Source organism: Ursus arctos, unplaced genomic scaffold (assembly GCF_023065955.2).
Source record: "Ursus arctos isolate Adak ecotype North America unplaced genomic scaffold, UrsArc2.0 scaffold_30, whole genome shotgun sequence".
Lineage (NCBI taxonomy): Eukaryota > Metazoa > Chordata > Mammalia > Carnivora > Ursidae > Ursus > Ursus arctos.
In genome coordinates this window covers 16235324-16255586 of record NW_026622986.1, presented here as the reverse complement: position 1 = coordinate 16255586, position 20263 = coordinate 16235324, and the positions used below count along the sequence as shown (strand labels likewise).

The 20263-nt window shown below is 39.8% G+C and overlaps 1 protein-coding gene across 3 annotated transcripts in view; it reads left to right on the top strand.

Annotated features, from left to right (window-relative positions):
- Positions 1 to 20263, top strand: part of ARMC3 (armadillo repeat containing 3) — a 123777-nt gene that overhangs the window by 76813 nt on the left and 26701 nt on the right. For all 3 annotated transcript variants that reach the window (XM_057304732.1, XM_057304731.1, XM_044392190.3), the window contains 3 exons: positions 964 to 1116; positions 1217 to 1322; positions 17086 to 17335. In XM_057304732.1, coding sequence (XP_057160715.1) covers positions 964 to 1116; positions 1217 to 1322; positions 17086 to 17335 — 509 coding nt within the window. The remainder of the gene's footprint in view (positions 1 to 963; positions 1117 to 1216; positions 1323 to 17085; positions 17336 to 20263) is intronic.

The window sequence follows — 20263 nt, the reverse complement described above, 5'->3', positions numbered from 1 at the left end:
GGGAACAAAAAGAACATTAAAAATACTTTGGTTTTTCATTTAGTGTTCTGTAATGGGGTGAATATCATGATATGTACTTAGAGTCATAATTTTATTTGTTTTCAAATAAAGAAAACCATGCTAATATGTGTTTAGATTATGTTGATGGTAATTTAGCAGTTAAATATTTGTTTTAATTTTTGCTACAACAGCATGTATTGTAATGAGATAAAAAATGATTATGATTTTTTGATATAAGATTATAAATCCTTAAGACTGGGATCGTACTATATTACTCGTTTTTAGTTTCTCTTCTCTCCTTTTCTCTAAGCATCCAGCATGCCAGTTTGTACATCTTAGGCATTCTTCAGATATTGAGATTTGTATTTAAACATCAAATAAGCAGGGCTTTGTCCTTAGTGTGAAGACAGCATGTGTGAACATAGCACCATGCCAGGCACCATGATTGGCATTAAATAAGTTCTCTCTAAATCTGAAACTTGCCTTTTTCTTATTATAGAATTTCCTTTTTTTTTTTTTTAAGATTTATTTATTTATTTTAGAGAGACAGAGCACAAGCAGGAGGAGCAGAGGGAGAGGGAGAGAGAATCTCAAGCTGACTCCACGCTGAGTGCTGAGCCTGATGCAGGGCTCTATCTCACAACCCTAAGATCACAATCTGAGCTGAAACCAAGAGTCAGAGGCTTAACCGACTGCGCCACTCAGGCACCCCTAGAATTTTCTTTGCTGCGTGACTGATACCATATTAGGGAATAGGAAAAAAATTCCAATATCCATAAGTCATTTTGCATAATCAACTGTGTTCTAAAGGTTAAACAGGTGTATATTTTGTTTAGTTTAGAGTCTTTGTGACTGAAGCTAAGAAAGAGTTTGAACTCCTGTCATATTTTTAGATGAGGAAATAGTTACCCTTACACAGTTTTTGCTTCAACATGATTTTTTTTCCCTTTTGGTTCATGCAAGCTGAAAATAGAAAGCTCTTTCACGAACAAGAGGTCGAAAAATGCCTTGTAGCCCTTTTGGGTTCTGAAAATGATGGAACGAAAATTGCTGCCTCCCAAGCTATTTCGGCAATGAGTGAGAATTCGGGCAGCAAAGAATTTTTCAATAATCAGGGTAAGCAACCCGGACAAACCCATTTTGAACCTTTTAGGGCACCAAACTGTCATTTCCGTGGGTGTTTATAGACCCTCATCTTCCCTTTCTGTTTCTGCAGGGATTCCACAGTTAATTCAGTCGCTCAGGAGTGACAGTGAAGAAGTAAGGGAAGCCGCAGCCCTCGCCCTGGCGAATCTGACCACGTGCAACACTGCAAATGCAAAGTGAGTACCACACAGCTCCACACTGCCTCGTTTGGGGACATCCAACAGTCCAACATGTTCTGATTGTACTATTTTGGCTTTCAAGGCAGTGTACATATATTCTGTCAGCTGTTCTATCTCAGATTATTCCTCAGGACCCCTCTCTCATGGAAGATTCCAGAACAAACAGAACTGGATAGTCCTGGAAATATTAAAGACAACTTTATATAAACCTTTGATAAGTCTAGAAAATATTTAAAAGATCCATGTTAAAACAATGTAAACATTAAGCAAATCTAGAAACATTTTAAAAAGTCCACCAGAAACAAGATGTTATGGGTAAATACTATGAGGAAAGATTGGAAAGGAATCCCTTGGCATGCCAAGCACTGCAGTACATGATCTGTATTCCACAGATTTTAATTATCAAGATAATCGGTCAACAAATGAGAAAACTGAGGCTCTGCAATTCATCTGATTTTCCTGGGTGTACAAATTTATTAAAATAGCTGAGCTGGAAATTAAACCCAGGGCTACTGATCTCCAGAATCTATGTTCTTTTCTCTACAGAAGATCACCTTATAAAAGAGTGAGAATTTCTTGAAGGCAACTTTCATAAATAAAATAATTATGTACCCTCCCTATATCTCATTTGGTATGTTTATTAGGATTCTCTAGAGAAACAGAACTGATAGGACATAAGATACATAGATGAGGAGGTTTATTATAGGAATTGGCTTATGTAATTATGAAGGCCAAGAAGTCTCATGATCTGCCCTCTGCAAACTGGGGAACCAGGAAAGATGGTGGTATGCTTTAGTCTGAGTCTGAAGGCCTGAGAGCCAGGGGAGCCAGGGGGGCCAGTGTCCCAGGGCAGGAAAAGATGAATGTCTCTGCTTAGGCAGAGAGCAAGTTCACCTTTCCACCTTTTTTTTTTTTAAGATTTTATTTATTTGACAGAGAGAGAGAGACAGCCAGTGACAGAGGGAACACAAACAGGGGAAGTGGGAGAGGAAGAAGCAGGCTTCCCGTGGAACATGGAGCCCGATGCGGGGCTTGATCCCAGGGACCTGGGATCAGGCCCTGAGCCAAAGGCAGACGCTTAACGACTGAGCCACCCAGGTGCCCCAGCCTTTCCACCTTTTTTGTTCTATTTGGACCCTCAGTGGATTAGGTGATGCCCACCCACTTAGGTGAGAGCAACATTTACTCAGTCTACTGATTCATATGCTAACCTCTTTCAGAAACACCCGCACAGACACACTCAGAAATACCGTTTTACCGGCTATCTGGATATTGTTTAGCCCAGGCAAGTTGACACATAAAACCCACCATCACAATATGTAAGTTATTAACTTTTGTGTATTATTGCTTTGTGGCATTGCGGCTAAAATTACTCTTTTTTAACTTGAAATAAATCTTCCTCCACCTCCCTCATACACTTAATCTATTTCTTACCCTTTCTTTCCCTTTCTCTCCTCCCACACAAATATTTTACAAGGCCTTAATGCAATGACTAAAAATCTAACAATGCCCAATTCAACTACAACCAAAATGTATAAACATCAGAACAAAATTGCGTTCCTTTAATAGCTACAATCTTTGACATGGTAATTTCCAAAATCTAGGACCATCATCATCATCTATATGAAAGCACACGAATTTCTAGAATATTGAGTCATAGTAAGTAGCAATTTGAAAATAGCATATTTAGTGATTGTTCCAATACCAGTCATGCTGGTACAAAAGTCTTGTCAGTGACACTAAAATACTTCTATCCCGGGTGCATTTAAATTTATATATTACCTTAAATACTTTAACAGGCCTCCAGAGTGTATAGACGTCTTACTTTGATGTGAGTTTACCCGGCTTATATCATCTCACAGCTTTATATAAAATCATAGAAAATTAGGATATTAAGTAGCTTCCAAACGAGGCTGCCTCCAGGTTTTCTCTTGCGATTTAATCCTCTATTTCACAGAATTTTGTCATCTGACTCTATAGTTCCATTTTGTCAACATAGAAAGGTTAATTAACACTAAATGATGCCACACATCTTTTTTTCGTAAATTATTTTTATTTTTTTATAAATTTTCAATTGCAGTTATTTCTTTAACCTATTATATACTGTCCGTTCTGATTTTTTTTTTAATTTGTGTTTGGTATGGGAAATGGGACATGAATGTAAGTGGTTTTATAGATGTCTTTTGAGGCCTGTATAGTTTTTACTTTGGACTTTTTGAGCTAAAAGATACTGAAAATAAATGTTTCTGAGGAGGAAATGGAGTCAGATTTGAAATGTTTGTGCCAAATGCTGAAGACGGCAGTTGACAAAATTCTATAGTCCATCAAAAGGAATGAAAACAAGTAAGCACATTGTCTATCCTTTTAGCAAGGCTCTCAGAGTATTAATTAGAACCACAACGGAAGAGACAGCAACCATGATTGATTATTTTTAATAAGAAGCATTTTCTACTCAGATCATCTTTAAAAAGCGTATTAGCTTAAACTTGGCGTTGGTGAGTATTTCTAGCATCTCATTTTAGAAGCGGGGGCCTTAGATCACCTTCCCCAGCTGTGGGGTAGGGGTTGGAGGGCTGAGTCATGGCTCTGCTGCTGCGGTGGTGGGACTGGGGAATAGAAAGAATGTTGCTTTTTCTGCTACACCTAAGTGGTGAAAGAAGACAAAAGAATCAGAGCTAATGTCTTTCAGGTGCACTGGGTAGCTGTTGAGATACCTGATAATTGCTAGCCTAATTAAAAAAAAAAAATTGCAGTTAAGCACTGTGAATACTAATTTTGTTTGTTAGAAGACAACTCTTCTCCAAGATTCATATCCCTATGCGCCTAAAACAGATTTCTAATTCTTAAAGCCAGGACACCTTCTGGCATTGGAGGCCCATATCTTGAATTGAGTATTCTCTGGTTGTGGTATGATGACATGTAATGCAGATAGAATTTCCTTTGTGTAACAATGGATTTTTGCCTGGAAAGTTGTGGGTAAATAAAAATTTTCTAAGTTAAAGGAAAGAAAATCAACCAGAGGAAGGGATAATATACTTTGTGGTGACTCTTTTTGTAAAATTGATGAATGCTTTTAAAAATTAAAATATTTTTACAGTCTAAAAATAGAATTCTATACATATTTATAATCTAAAATACCTATAGTCTGCTTTTCACACATCTTGCTTTCTTAAGAAAGAAAACACACTCATATGCAATAGAATGGTAAGAATGGTAAGCAAACCAGACAGACCCATTTTGAACCTTTTAGGCCACCAAACTGTCGTTTCCCTGGGTGACACTAAATTTGTTAGCAATGATAAATAAATAGCCAGACCATCCATACCCATTTCAACATTAATTATAAATATCACCTTCATTGGTGCCAAAGGGGTTTGCCTCATTGGTTTCTCTATGAATGAGGCTTCCTAGATGCTCAAGTTTTCCATATATTTGAAAATTCTTTATAATCACCTAATCTTTTTAAAATGTGTAATGCATCTGCATTAAAATCTTCCAAAATCCTTCCCTCCAACTTTTGAAACTGATCATACTGTTGCTAGACTTTTTGGGGGAGGTATGGTTGCCATTTTGAGTTGATGGCCACAGTGTGCTCCAAGTGGTGGTGTCAGTGCCCCGTAGGGAGGGTGGATGCTTGCTGCACTGAGTGTGGCCTTCCGGCTGCAGTGACTTTTGGGTGTTGATGCATTTTGTCACTCCTCATTGGAAGGCTGTCAGTATCAACTTTCACTGCTGTCTGTAGATCTGATCGGCAGAACTGATCCTGCCAAAATTCTCTTTAAATCCCTTCCTTTCGGTCAGTTAAAAGCCTGGATACCAGGTAACCAACCTTTACCAAATTTTATATAAAAGCCATAAGTGAGGACCTGAGACCTCTTCTCTAAGTGATATTTTGTCCTTAGCGACCATTTCTTCCTTCTTTTCTTTCTCTTTTCCTCTCCTTCCTTCCTTCCTTCCTTCCTTCCTTCCCTTTCTCTCTTTCTCTCTCTCTCTTTCTTTCTGATAGTGCTCATGTATATTCTGGATATATGAAGTTTCTAGGTATTTGAGTTATAAACAATTGAGACTGTACTTAAAAAAGCAATGATAATCTAATAGACACAAATCCCTTTGCTCACAAATAAGCCGGTGTTGGGGAGTAAGATGATGAAATGTGAAGTAGATCATAAAATCTATTCTGGAAATACGTATAACTTCCAGTAGTATTTTGCGTTAGGCCTTATGGATGGACCGTTCTCTGTGCATGGCATGTTGTTCTAACCCCAGAATGCCCATGGCTCACTCCTCCTTCAAGTCTGTTCAGATATCACCTTCTGAAAGAGACCCACCATGACCATAGTGTTTACAGTTGCACCCACATACACTTTTTCTCAAACCTCCTTCCCTGCTGCCCTTTTTCCCCAGCACTTATGATTTTCTAACATACTATGTAACTCTCTCATTATGTTTGTTATTTGTTTTCTGTCCCCAACCCTCCTCTGACCAGCAACCATGAAGGAAGTACCTTTGTTTAATTCACTGATACCTATCAAGCATCTAGAATAGTGCCCATTGCAGAGTAGGCATTTGGGGGAAGTGGACTTACCAAAAAATACAATGGAAAGCAACAGGACAGTGAAAAAACAAGTCTGTCGGACATCAACCAATTCCCGTAACTTCAAAAAGAAAGTGATTGTCTGTATTGTTTTGTGTGTTTGTTTTTACATAATTTGAATCACAGAAGCAGCAGGGGAAACTCACCTCTAAGAGTTTTCTAGTCATACTTTTCATTCTTTATTATCTGCAGTGTAAAGATCGCTTAAAGTGGATAAAAACATGGAAAGGCCACGAACACAAATAAGAATAACAGTTTGGAGGTATAGGAGAAAAGGACAAGAACAGCCAGATTCACTTATTTAAAGTGATAGTGAAGAAATAAAAGTAAAATTATTTTTTAAGTGAATAAATAAAAAGTGAGAAGGCTAAGACAACCCCATAGGAAGAAATAGGTGAAACTAGAAACCAAAGAGCAATAGTGACTTTTTATATAAAAATGTGACTCTGTCCGTTAAGTGTCCGACTCTTGGTTTTTGGCTCAGGTCATGATCTCAGGGTTGTGGGACCAAGACCTGCATCAGTCTCCACTCTCAGCAGGGAACCTTCTTGAAGATTCTCTCCCTCTCCCTCTGCTCCTACCCACCCCCCCAACCCCGGGCTCACATGCATGCACCCTCTTTCTCTCTCTCTCTCTCAAAACAAATACATAGATCTTTAAAAAAAAAAAAAATGTAACCCAGTTAGTTACTCTGGACACCGTTATTCTTTCTTGGTTCATTGCTAATCTTTCTGACAATTCTCAATTTATAATACTTTTTGGAAAGGAGAAAGTTGTTGATTTTTGATATAGGAAATACCATTTCAGCAAAATTTCATGTGATATTTACCTTGTGCTCTTCTATCCAATTATTCATATCAAGGCTGTACATTATTTATGCAAATACCTAGGGAATTATTCTTGGTTGACATTCTTCTGAGGGATGGATCGTACATATTACAAGAGTATTTTAAACTGTTAATTTATAACATCACTGCCATCTGTTGGATCTGATCAGAATTAGTTTTTGAGTTACCCTAAGAGTAGAAAGGAGTTCGATGTTTTTCATTTTCCTGGCCAACACTAAGTAAATTTTGGCTATTAGTGAACTATGAAAAGATTAGAAAATAGTATGGTTGGTGACTAGATAGTTCTCAGAAGATACAGTTATTTTAGGAAATAAGACCATGAATAAAATAAAAACATAAAAAGTAATAATACAATTAATATCCATAGATAAGTAAGTACAAACTGTGATTTTGCTGTAGAAAATACATAACCAAGTCTCTATTGTTTACCCATAGATCATACTATCTCCTGCTTCCTCCTACATATTCCATGTTCTCTCCATGAAGAACTGGGGGATTTCGCTCAAGCTTAGAGACCTTCTTATCTCCATTTCTTTGTTTTTTATTTTTTTATTTCTTATACCCCTTCTTGGCTTTCCACAATAGCAGTGACTTAAGTAAGTTCTAAATGATAGCACATATAGTGGTTACTTAAACAAAAGGTTGATTGATTGCTGGGCCACTGCTGACCTCCACAATACCAGAGACAAAGCTCTTCTTCTTCTTTTTCTTTTTACTTGAGAGAGACAGAGAGAGAGAGATAGTGAGAGAGAGCACATGTGGGGAGGAGAGGGAGAAGCAGGCTCCCTGCAGGGAGCCCGACATAGGGCTTGATCCTGGGACCCTGGGATCATAACCTGAGCTGATGGCAGGCACTTAACCGACTGAGCCACCCAGGGGCCCCTAGAGACAAAGCTCTTCTGTAGGGACCCGACTGCTCTTGTGTGACCTATGGTCAGGACCACAGCAAAGGAAATGAGATAAGTAAGGAGTACACCTCAAAGGGATTCCCGAAAGAGACACAATGCCTCCAAATTATACGGATGTGTGTTTGAGTACTTTGGGAACTTTTGAAGGTTATTATCTATGGAAAACCTGTCATTTTGTATTATCAGTACTAATATTTCTCTTCACTAACATAGAAATACAGCATTGACTGAATAGTAGAATTTCTCATGGCATACCATGCCAAAGAAAGCCACGTAAGGTGTAAAGAAACCATTTGAAAGGTGTGCCACGTACAGAACTTTATACAGCATTTCAAGAAAAGGCAGGACTTCATCTATTCCCCATGACCCAACTCCCTATCAGTTGTTGGGCATTGTCAGGGGATAGCCTGACCCTAAGTCATTCCTTGGAATGTTAAATCTCTCTATATAGAAAGAACTTTTCAAAGCTTTTTTTTTTTTCATTCTCACCCCATTAAATGGAGTTGGGGGTAGGTAATATATTTGTATATTTATTTTTACAAATATTTCCTTTCATTTGTAGACTTAAGTATATAAACTGATGCTGTCTCTTAGGATTGGCTATCTTGTGCCCTTGAGGCTATTGCGTGCCCAATGAGGACAGCCACCTTAAAGGAGAAAGAAACCGTCTCTCCTAAAGTTGGCAAACACCACAAGCTTCACTTCCATCTCTGTTCCTCTGCAGGGAGAGATGGCCTGTATGGCTCTGAGGTGGCCAGAGTCGTGTAATCTCACCCTTTGAAAATAAATTTTACCGTCCGTTCTAGAGCACACTTCTGGGCCAACACACATAGATTCACTTAGAGTAAGTAATCTTGTCCCTTTGAATACTTTGCAATTAAAGAAACACCGACTGTAGACCTGATCCACTGTGATTTACAAAATTAAAATGCAGTCTCATGAGAAATGCAAACTCACGTTGTAGACTTGATGTATCGGTTGGACTTCAGAATGCCGAAGCTGTACAGTTAATTGTCTTTGTTGTTGCGTAAGGGTTTTTCATCAAGACAGTGTTTCCAGAGCTCCGTTTTCCCTGCGAACAGTGAAGGGAACTGTGTCTTCATACTGACCCCTAGTGGTCATTAAGGAGGAAGCTGGGGGAGGGGCAAAAAAGGCAATGGAAAGACGGCTCTGTACTTTAAGGAAAGGCACAATAATTTAATTTGAAACACTCTCTGGTGCGTCTCAAATAATATTTTGAAACATTATTAAAATATTGTCATCTCGTAAGCATTTCATTGTGTTGCTATTGAAGAGAGAATATTCTACTGCTAAATGTGTGTTAATAGATGCTTGTGTTTGTCTTTGGTCCCTTTTAAGGTGCAGTGACTTTAAAATGTTTTGACACATTCATTGTTCTGGTGACTGAATATCTACTGTGCTATATAACCATATAGGATTAACAGCATATGCTTGGACAGCATCAGTTAATCTCATTGTTATTGTAGTCTCTCTAGAGTTGATTTTTTGCTCTTGACTTTGTATAATAGAAAAGATGATTTTGCTTTAAAATTCTTATTAGTATGACTCTGTCGTAAGGTGCTACCTCCTTTGAATCGGAATGCTCACAGTATGAGCATCCTACAAGGTAACTGAGTGTGTTTCCTAACCTTTTAGGAAATTCAGTTTCGTATAAGGGTGTTTTAAACGTTTGTATGAAGGATGCTATCTCAAAGAACTTCAAGTGTTTATTTACTATTTTAAAAGGCTTCTGAAGTTAGTAGATCAAATAAATGGGAAGAGTCTTTGTGGTAAATTTAAAACTTATTCTTTTATTGTTTCCATCCAAGTTTACCGAGTTGATATTTTTCATTTCTACCTGTTCGCGCCTTGATTCCTTCTCTGCCTGATAGAATGTTGTTATAACACAGGCTATCATAGGTTGGAAAAATCATACTGGATTTGAAGAAAGATATAGAGTGAAAAGCTAGATTTTACAATAAAACAGGTTGATTCCCTATCTCCATTTTGTGTTAGTTGTTGCCTACTCGACCTTCACAGTTTAAACTGTATTGGCTACTAATTTTGTGAGGTTGTGTGAATCCCATGAAATGTTCAATTAGAAAATTGTCTATGCTGCTTTTATTACCCAGAGAGCAGAGACTGACATTTGTATAATCTTATTTTAAAGCTGCTGGTACCCCTTTCAGGTCTGATTTCTAACATTACTGATTTTCATGGAAAATTATCAAATTATTGTGTGATTTTTTTTCTCTCACACACTCACTTTGAAGCAGTACTTAAAACCTACATAAATTCCCTTTTTACTCATCCTTGACTTTTTATATTAGTCATTTCCTGTGATTTTTTTTTCCTCTCTGGAAATGGCCTTTATTGTTCATTGACTGCACCTAAATGGGAAAGACTTGGGTGGGATTCCTGAGGAAACTGTCCCAGCTCTTGCCCTGCAGAAAAGTTGTCTTAACTGTAAAACAAAGAGAAGCGAGCCTAGATTATCTGTTATATTTTGTGCATCTGAATAACTACCGTCTATCCAGTATCATAAGGAGTCTCGAGGAGAACTTCCACTAGAAACTAGCTGGGATCACTCTTTCCCACTTTTATCATTTTATCTCAGAGGTGAAGGAAGTTATGAGTTTAGGTTTCTTTTGTAACTCCTTCACCATTCCTTGGGGGTTCTTCATGTCTAGGCTGCAGGGAGACCATGGGGAGCACATGGAAGTTTTCATCAGACTGCTGTTATGAAACCCACATTTCGCACAGGGAGGCAGACCATGGGGAGTAACTTTAAGAAGGGGATTTCAGAAGTGATAACAGTACCCATTAAATACAGCAGCACACTGTCTTAGAGAGGAGCGTGCATGACACCAGGGTTGTGAAAGGGGTCGGGGGGGATGACATAAAGCTTGTCCAAGACGGCCTCTCTGAAGAGGTGACATTAGAGCTAACGAGAATAAGGCAGCCCGGCAAGTGCCAGGGGTTTTGATGTGCTGTTGCACAAAAGCCTGTGGCATCTGTATTGTTTAGTGAAGAAAATCAACAGGGTACCTCGAATTACTTAGGGATTGCATCACTTGTCACATACAGATATGGAAATAGACCGACTTCCAGGCTAAACAGAAACATTTGGTAGCTGCAAAAGCCATTTATGATGAGTATTCCCACACCTTGGCCATTATTCCTATTTTATCGGGAGACAAGTCAGCCATGTAAAATGAAGACGCTTGTTCTTTCCTGATGGCAGCTAGTTAATTATTGGCAGGCGTGCCAGCTTTTGAAACAGAAGGTGGTGTGTATGGGAGTGAAGTATTGTGATTGAACAGAGAGGTCAAGAAGGATTCCATGTCACTTGTAAGAAAATTACATTTGATTTCCCTAGACTTTGACCGACTGCCTCATAATTGGAAACAAAAACCTGCCCGCTGTCTATGGACGTGCTGGGTTAGCACGTACTAGTTAGTCTCTTTGCAACTGGCTGCTCTCTCTTTAGAAACCTTCATGTCATAGCAACCGTAGCAGAAGAGCACATTCTGAAAGTCTCAAAATTATGCCACGGAGATACATCGATATGAGAGAAACAATTAGGTCACATACTTCAAAGAAAAATTTTTTTTGCATTTTTCCTATTTTGCTATAGGATGTAAAACTGTATTTGTTTTTGTGGCTGGGTTTTGCTTTAATAATTTCATGCGACTTAAAAACAAACCCTTCATTTTAACCATTCGCCTACAATTAATTGTGATCCTCTCCCTTAATTACTGAGAAGCTTCTTTAAATACTATTTCTTTAAAAGGAGAAAATTCTCTTGGCTACTTTTGTCAGTCTTGGAATTCGGCCAGAGTTGGGGGCAAACATCGCCTTCTTCCACCTCTGTGGGGCTGCGGCCAGGTCATAGTTGTTTTGGATGTACTCAGAAATTGTTCAATTTCACGACCACACTCGACTTCTTGGATCATTACTTTTGTTGAAAAATTGGCTGGAACAAGAGTCAGGAATCCTGAGGCGCCTGGGTGGCACAGTCGTTAAGCGTCTGCCTTTGGCTCAGGGCATGATCCCAGCGTTCTGGGATCGAGCCCCACATCAGGCTCCTCCGCTGGAAGCCTGCTTCTTCCTCTCCCACTCCTCCTGCTTGTGTTCCCTCTCTCACTGGCTGTCTCTCTCTCTGTCAAATGAATAAATAAAATCTTTAAAAAAAAAAAAAAGAGTCAGGAATCCTGTTCACAGCATTCCAAACCTGGCTGTGATAACCAGGAGACCCGTTTATCATCCCAGCCAGCGTCCCATCCCCACACACCTGTGTCGCCTCCCTGGGAGCCCACAGGGCTCAGACATGCACCCCCTGCGCCTGCTGCCTCAGCCCCTCTCCTGACCGCTTGCAGCGTGTCTGCCGCCAATATGTCTTCCTTGGTGTGACAAACCTCGCCGAGACATATGAAAAGTCATGCTGGTGGGAATGGTTGTAATCACTGTTAACAAACAAGGTTCTGATTGCCAATATTACCATCTGTTCCATCGGGTTCCACATATTACCCTGTATGTGGGCTCTGTTAAACAGATTTCTGTACTGCCCAAGGTCACCCTTGATTCATGGAACCAGTCTTTGCAGATGGGTTCAATGCGAACCTCCAAACTGCAGCAAGGATTTTCTGAGACGTACCGGATAGTGTCATCTGAAGACGCGACCCAAATAAACAGAGTCGACCATGTCTGCAAAGACAAAATGTGGACATTTGTTTCATATATTAATGGACATATCCCTTTAGACGTGGTCTCAAGTGTAAGATGTCATTCCCTAAACTCCATGTAAAAATTACTTCACTAAATAATTAGGGAAGCGTTGGAGATGGGGTGAGCAGCTGTAAGTTCTACAAGCAGAGATCTCAAGTGTGCTGGGCCCTATGCTTTCTTGCAAACATAAAGCCGAACTAGGTATTTTCCCCTCACCCTCTCTTGACTCCTACTGAGGTTTTCTTCATCGCTCCCCTTGAGTGGAATCAAGTCAATTTAAATATATTGATCTTTTCAGCACTGGGGCTATAAGTAAGACCAAAGCACTTTCTCTAAGAAGGGGGACCAGTGTAGACACAGGGAGGAGTGAGTCACAAGGAGAGGTGGGGATGGACAAGAATCACCATACAGGAAGGGGCAGTTGAGCGGGTTTTTAAGGGTGAGCTACATCTCCCCGGGCAGAGGTGGGGACGGGTAGGGCCGGGCCTTTCGGGCAGAGAAAACACGAATGCAAAGACACACAGACATGAAATCGCATAGTATTTTCAGCGAGCCGTAAACAGACACTATGTGTGCAAAGTGACTGTATTTTTCTTTAACCATGTTCTTAGTGCCCCTGCTGTAAGTGCTTTTTCATCGTGGGGCTCGGAGATTTAACCGAAAAGCTTTGTGGTAAACTCCTTTCCACCAAAAGCTTCCATAACATAATATTTCAAGATCGTTGCCATTCAGTGTGATCATTTGTGCCAAAACATCATTTGAAATAATGTATATATGTTTAGCAAACAAATGATCTTGAGCTCATGGGGCAGAGAGACCTGATATCTAGTTTGGGGGTCAAGATGTGCTTCCTTGAGGGAGAGGCATATGTGCTGAGCTTGACAAGGTGAATGGGAATTATCTGGAGGAAGAGTTCATCAGGAAGTAAGAAAGGCGGGCCTATGGGAATACCCAGAGGTAGGCCAGAGCCTGGCATGTTGCCAGTCGCCAGAGAGGCGGAGCACAGAGCCACAAGGAGAGGTGAGAGGGGGCGTGGACCGGCAGGGAGGCAGGTGGACTCGTGGAGGGCCTTGGAGGCCTTGTGGGAAATTTAGGGTTTCAACCCGAGCAATGGGAAGCCAGAAACATTTTAAGGAGGGGAGCAATCTGATGATGTGTATGATGTATATAATTATAATAATCTGATATTATTATTTTAAAAGATCACTTTAGCTCTAAGTTGGAGAAAGAATCAAAGCAGGGGTGGGGGGGGGGAGACCTGTTAGAAGAGCACATCAATTCACAAGGATTGATGGACTAGATTCGATCAGTGAGATGGAGCGGGAGACCAGAGAGAGATTCGAGAAATAGGGAGGCGGAAAAGAGTCAGGACTTGGTAATAAATTGGATACACATGATGTGTCAAACTTCACTTCTGTTTACATATATCAAATGATTTAAACAGATGTTTTTATACTTTCCCATATTTGGGTTTTAGTTCGTTTTTTGAAATGTACATTTTAAACTCTTACTTGATTAAACTCCAACTGATGGAGGTTCACGATAGTAAAAATCAAAATATTTTCCGATTCTCATGATGACATATGGCCCTATAATTCTGGATTTTGTAACAAAGCAGTTTGACTTCTCTCCCGTTCATTTGGATAATGCCATCCTATCTAGGAAACGGAAATGTGTTTTTAAAATATGACAGGCTCCAGCCTGTGTACATAGCAGACACAGGGAAAAAGAAAACAGAATGTCTTGGGTTTGAAACACAAAATTAATGCAATTCTTTTTTTAAAAAAACTGCGAATTCTGTGCTCTATTTCTATAATGACATTAGGGGGCTTTTTTAGGTAAGAATAATAGCTTGATTATTTTCACCATAATACCTTAATCTCCGTTATGCTTTTCACACCTAACCAGACTGCACACAACACATTCTGGGCAGGTACGTACACACGATGCAGATTGTTCTCCCAGCTGCACGCATACGATTCGTCTTTCGGTGCTGGCAGTTATGTTCAATTTAGTAAAAGCTATATTCCACTCTGTACTAGAATCTTCGGTTTCTTTTATAAACAGCTAGGATTTTATGTACTTCTCTTTACGGGCTCATAAAGAGCACAGAAAAGAGCAGAAGGTAGAGATATAAATGAACCAAGGCAAAATATGCCTTTGTCCAGGAGAGAGGAGGAAGGAGCAAGCACAAAGGCTGTGAGCAGAGGCTCATCTGATGAAAATTCCGGAATCTCGCAGCCCGTTTTTGTTTGTTTGTTTTAATAAATAAGAAAAACTGAAATGACCAAGTGTGATCCTATGTATTCACTTAAATTTTCCAGAAAACCCCTGATACATAAAAAAGACACAGCCCCAGAGAATGTACTGGTATGCGGCTTACCTATAATACTTGTAGCTTCCAACCGTGTTATTCTAACACGGTTGCAATGAAACACCTCCACCGCGCGCTCCTCCTTGATTCTCCAGGATGTTTTAAAAGGTGAACCTTGTCAAAGGAAAGATAAGTAACAAAGGAACCGTGTCTTCTAACCGAGGCGTGTTTGCAATGATTACAAACTATGAAGTATTTTGGCTGAAGGTACTGATTGCATTCAGTGCCTGAAAAATAAGTCAAAGAAATAAAATGATTTTTTAGCAGGTTTATGTCTATATTAGTTAGAAAATATGCATAATTTAAAATTCTTGCTGGCAGTTTTAAAAAATTCAGTATTTCAGCTATAGGTAAAAATATGAGAAGTTTCTGATAAACTAATATACATGAGCCTCCAAATTTTTCCTTATTCATACAGTCAAATGATCACCGTTTGGTTAATAGTAGGAGAGAGAATTAAAAGTAAAAGTAAAATTATCTTAAGAGTGTTTATTTTGTCCTCTAGGAAAGGAGAGCAAATGCTGGCCCTCAAGCCATCATAGTGAGATGCAGGCCCTTCCTAACAATATTTTTATAGGAACAAATTTTGGTTACGTGTCATCTAACCAAGTTTTAAAGGGATGCCGTCCCAGGAAAAGAATGGGAGAAACCACAAGAAGGATTAAATATATACTAAGGACTAGGGTATGAGTGGAAATGGAACCAAACTCTGATTTTGCCTTCATATCAATATAGTGTGTTTTCTGGACAGATTTATTCAAACCAGGGGTGGGAGGTGCCTTCAGGGTTAACACCAACGGAGCCCAGCATTCCCCGGAGTGGCCGCCTTCCTTAAGTCATTTCATGCTGGCCCAGTTACGGTTGTTGTGTCCACTTCAGAGATGCTCTGAGTGACAATCACAGCTTCCTTTCTCCTCGGTGACACTTCATTACGTCGTACCCTCTCTCGGACAGTTGTGATAACCTGTATTCTTGAGATTGTCACTTCTCCTTCACAATCAGTGAATTTAAGTGACTACCAAATTAAATTTAATTACAAGAATATTTATCGGAGTACAGGATGAGGGGCTGAATCATATAGCCTCACTTGTTTTCAGTTTTGGTTCTTAATATGATCCTAAGTGAAAAAAAATGTGTCAGATATAAATCTTAAAGGGATATTCACTTTATTGGAGTCTCAGGTATGTTTTTATTGTCTTGATTACCTCTATTCCCATGATGATGTAAATGGTTTTTTAACACAGAATTTTAGGTCTTCCTTTGAAACTGGGATGCTCTGTATATACTTATGGCTTGGAACATCTCTTATTTGAAGCAATTTCAACTCTTACAGAACATAATTAAATCATCTTCCTCTTGTTAAAATGATCCCCTTTTTTATTTTCACTACTTTATGAGCTTTTTAAGTGATTAGAAAGCAAGGACTATAGAAAGTATGGCATTCTTAAAAAGAGGTTTAGGCTTATTACTTGTGAGACTATTAATATATTTTATGGGTAATCGTGGTCTTTTTATAGCAGAGATAGGAAATTTAGCAACTGAATATGCCTACATTACTAAAACTAGTTATTATGTCAATATTATGACTTTGATCTTTGATGTTCAATTTGTAAAAGCAGTATTCACCTCCAAAATGTTTTGCTCGCTTCACACGTGTTAACCTCTGCCTACAATTAATAACCTCATTTAAAAAGGAGGAGGATGAGCTAAAGAATTTTAACTTAAACCAGGAGCATCTCCCACTCACTCATTCCTATTTAAAGGCTTATTTTCCTAGGGACTCTTGGGTGACTCAGTGGATTAAGCATCTGACTTTTGATTTTGGCTCAGGCCCTGATCTCAGGGTTGTGAGACTGAGCCGTGGGTCAGGCTCCACGTCCAGATTAAGATAAGGTTCTTTCTCAAAAAAAAAAAAAAAAAAAAGAATAAAAAATATAAAGCTTTGTTTTCCTACTGGTTGAGAATATCTTATTCAGCTTTCTTTGAATAGAATTTCCTGGTCTTATAAGTATCACCAAGTTAAAAAATGAACAGCTGTTGGGGGGTCTCTAAGAAGTAGGCATGCATTTTTCTGTAACTACAAGCTGTAGAAGTAGGAAAAGGGTTATTTAAATTCATTCTTAACTGACATTTTCCCAGACTCCATTTAAATCACTAGCACCTCAAGACTGGGTTCACTGCATTGTAAATTAATTTCTTGCTAAAACCCTACTTATGTACTTATTTGTTTAATAAGCTCCATTGTACACTCCAAAGACAATTTCTTGAACTAGGATGAATGGCATTCATTTCTCCTCCATTTACGCAGTGCTGCTGCTGAAGCTGATGGTATTGAGCCATTAATAAACATCCTGTCCAGCAAACGCGACGGAGCCATTGCCAACGCCGCTACCGTGTTAGCGAACATGGCCATGCAGGAGCCCCTGCGTGTGAACATACAGAGCCACGACGTCATGCACGCCCTCATCAGCCCGCTGCGCTCCGCGAACACGGTCGTGCAGAGCAAAGCGGCTCTCATGGTGGCCGCGACCGCTTGCGACGTTGAAGCCCGGACAGAGGTGAGAGCTTCAATAACTTAGTCTGTTCTCTCATTTTTCTGGTCCGTTCCTATAGGTGGATTAATTTGAAACATTTTCAAGTGTTTGAACCTACCCATCATTTAGATCGTTCAAAATTGGTGCAACACTTCAACCATGGACTCTGGGTGATAATAATGTGTCAGTGTATGTTCATCAGTTGAAACAAATGTACCAGTCCCGCAGGGGATGTTGATAATGGGAAAACTCTCGTGTGTGCGGGGGCAGGGAGTATGGGAAATCTCTGTACCTGCTGCTCAATTTTGCTGTGAACCTAAAATAAAAATTATTAAATTGGTGTGTCACTGTGGAGAGCAAATTGGCATTAGCTAGCAAAGAAGAGCGTATCCTATAATCCGGTATAATCTGGCAGTTCTATTTCTAAATTATAGCTAAAATGGTCTCTTGCCTCTCTGCACCAGGATGCATTGTTTATAATATCTAAGCCCCCGGAAACACACCAATTGTCTAGTTTTTTAAGAGAATGGGTGAATAAATTTGTGGTATATTCATAAAATGGAATTTCACATCAGTGAAAATGAATGAACTATAGCTACAGACATCAACAGAGATGAAACTCAAGCATAATGCTGAGCAAAATCAAGTTGCAGAAGAATAGGACTTAGGATTCTATTTATGTAGCACTCTGAAATATACAAATCTAAGCAATATGTTGTTTATGTAAATATACATGTAAGTTGCAACTATAAAGGCAAAGGTAGAGAATGATTAACCCTAAATTCAAGAAATCTCCTGGGGGATCAAAGGGAGTGGATGCAATTGAGAGGAACAAACAGGGGTCCAAGGTCATTTAAATGTGTCATTTCTTAAGCTGAGCAGCAGACAAACAGGCGCGCCTTCATTCTGAGGGGTTACGTCATACACATGGGTTCCACATACTCTTACGTTTCTTATCTATTTCTAAGTTTTAAAACATGGAATGGCATTTTTTTTACAAGTGTATCTTATAAAAGTGTGTTTGGTTCTATTCGTAAAGATAAGGTAAACCTACAGACACCCTTTTTTTTTCTCTTGCTGTTCTCATATTTACTTGTCACAAGGCACTCCTTCAAACAGCCTGGGGCTTTGTTCCTCTCCTGGCAATATAAATAACAATAGCTAACACTTACTGAGCACTTACTACGCAGTGGGCACTGTGCTAAACACTTTACAAGCATTTAAGCCTCACTTGTGTTGGACATGTTTGTAATCCCCATTTTGCAGATGAGGAAAATAAGGCTTAAAGACAGAATGTGCTCCCAGCAGAGTTGGTAAATTGGAAGATCAGGGATGCCATCCAGAGCCCAAGCTGTGGCACTGGGTTCTCTGCTCAGATGACTAACAAATCTTTTCTCTTCTGTCCCTTAGGTATTATTCTATCCCCGTGGTAGTTCCCATTGAGTCAGTTCATTTGTATTCATCCATAAAGGCACTGAGACTACCAAATATTTTTCTTAAAGATTTATTTACTTGAGAGAGAGACTGTGCACAGGCACAAAAGTGGGGGGAGGGGCAGAGGGAGAGAATCCCCAAGAATCCCCAAGCAGACTCCCTGCTGAGTAAGGAGCCCAACTTGGGGCTTGATCCCACCACCCAAGAGATCACGACCTGAGCCGAAACCAAGAGTTGGATGCCCAACTGACTGAGCCACACAGGCCCCCCAAGACTACCAAATACTTGTTTACCATCTATTCTGTGTCAGGTACTATGCTAGGCTTTGCCAACACAGCAATCAAAGTGTTTCGGTCATACCCGCATGCAGTCTGCAGAATCGTCCATCTCTTTCCAGGAATACTGCAGCTGAGTCTCCTGCTCTCCCTACACCTGCCACCTCCTGCTTCCCACACTGCCTCCAGACCGATCTTTCAAATATGTGACCCTCAACATGTCATGACAAGTCCCCAGTGGCGCGCCATTGCCCCAGGGGAAAAGTTCAGCTGCCCGTGATGGGCAAGGGCTCCCATTGACCCACATCTACCCACCTGTGCCTGAAGCCTCTTCCCAGGAGTAACTCCATACTCCATAAATACCATACTATTTGTAATTCTGTCTGTATGCTCTGTTCTCTTATTTATATGTCTTTGATTTCTCTGCTGGGAAAATTATTCTCACTTTTGTCCGCCTGATAAAATCACACTTCTCCTTCAAAACCCATGTCAGCCATCCTGTCTCCCATGAGGCCTTTCTTCAGCCCTCAAGCTGGGGAGCGTCCTCCTCTGGGCTTCCCTTACACCCTATGCGTGCTTTCTTTGTCTTCTGCTTTGCATATATGGTTCTTACATGAAATATTATAAGCTCCTTGAGGCTTTAGGGAAATGACCTGAGACTTTGTGCCATTAATAGATATCTAGCATTGAGCACATGCTTATAAACAGTTGTTAAATGAATGGGTAAATGAGTGAAGGAATTAATAAATGAATTAGATCTTTGCCAAAAGAACACATGGAGTTAGACTATCTTTTTTTTTTTTTTTTAAGATTTTATTTATTTGACATAGACAGCTAGCGAGAGAGGGAACACAAGCAGGGGGAGTGGGAGAGGAAGAAGCAGGCTCATAGCAGAGGAGCCTGATGTGGGGCTCGATCCCATAACGCTGGGATCACGCCCTGAGCCGAAGGCAGACGCTTAACCGCTGTGCCACCCAGGCGCCCCCGAGTTAGACTATCTTATACTCAGAAATAAAGATATTCAGAAATTTGACTTGCTAAATTCTAAGACGCTTCAAAGACGCTTTAAACTTTTTAAAGCTATGACGTTACATGTACTAAAGTGTGATCCCTGAGAAGAAAACGTCACCGGACACCGATGGAAAATGACTGAATCAAGTGGATCGTACCCAAGGGCTCTTGTCTTCAGATACTACACATAGAAACTGGTAGAATATTCTTTTTTTGTCCTCTAGGTTCAGAG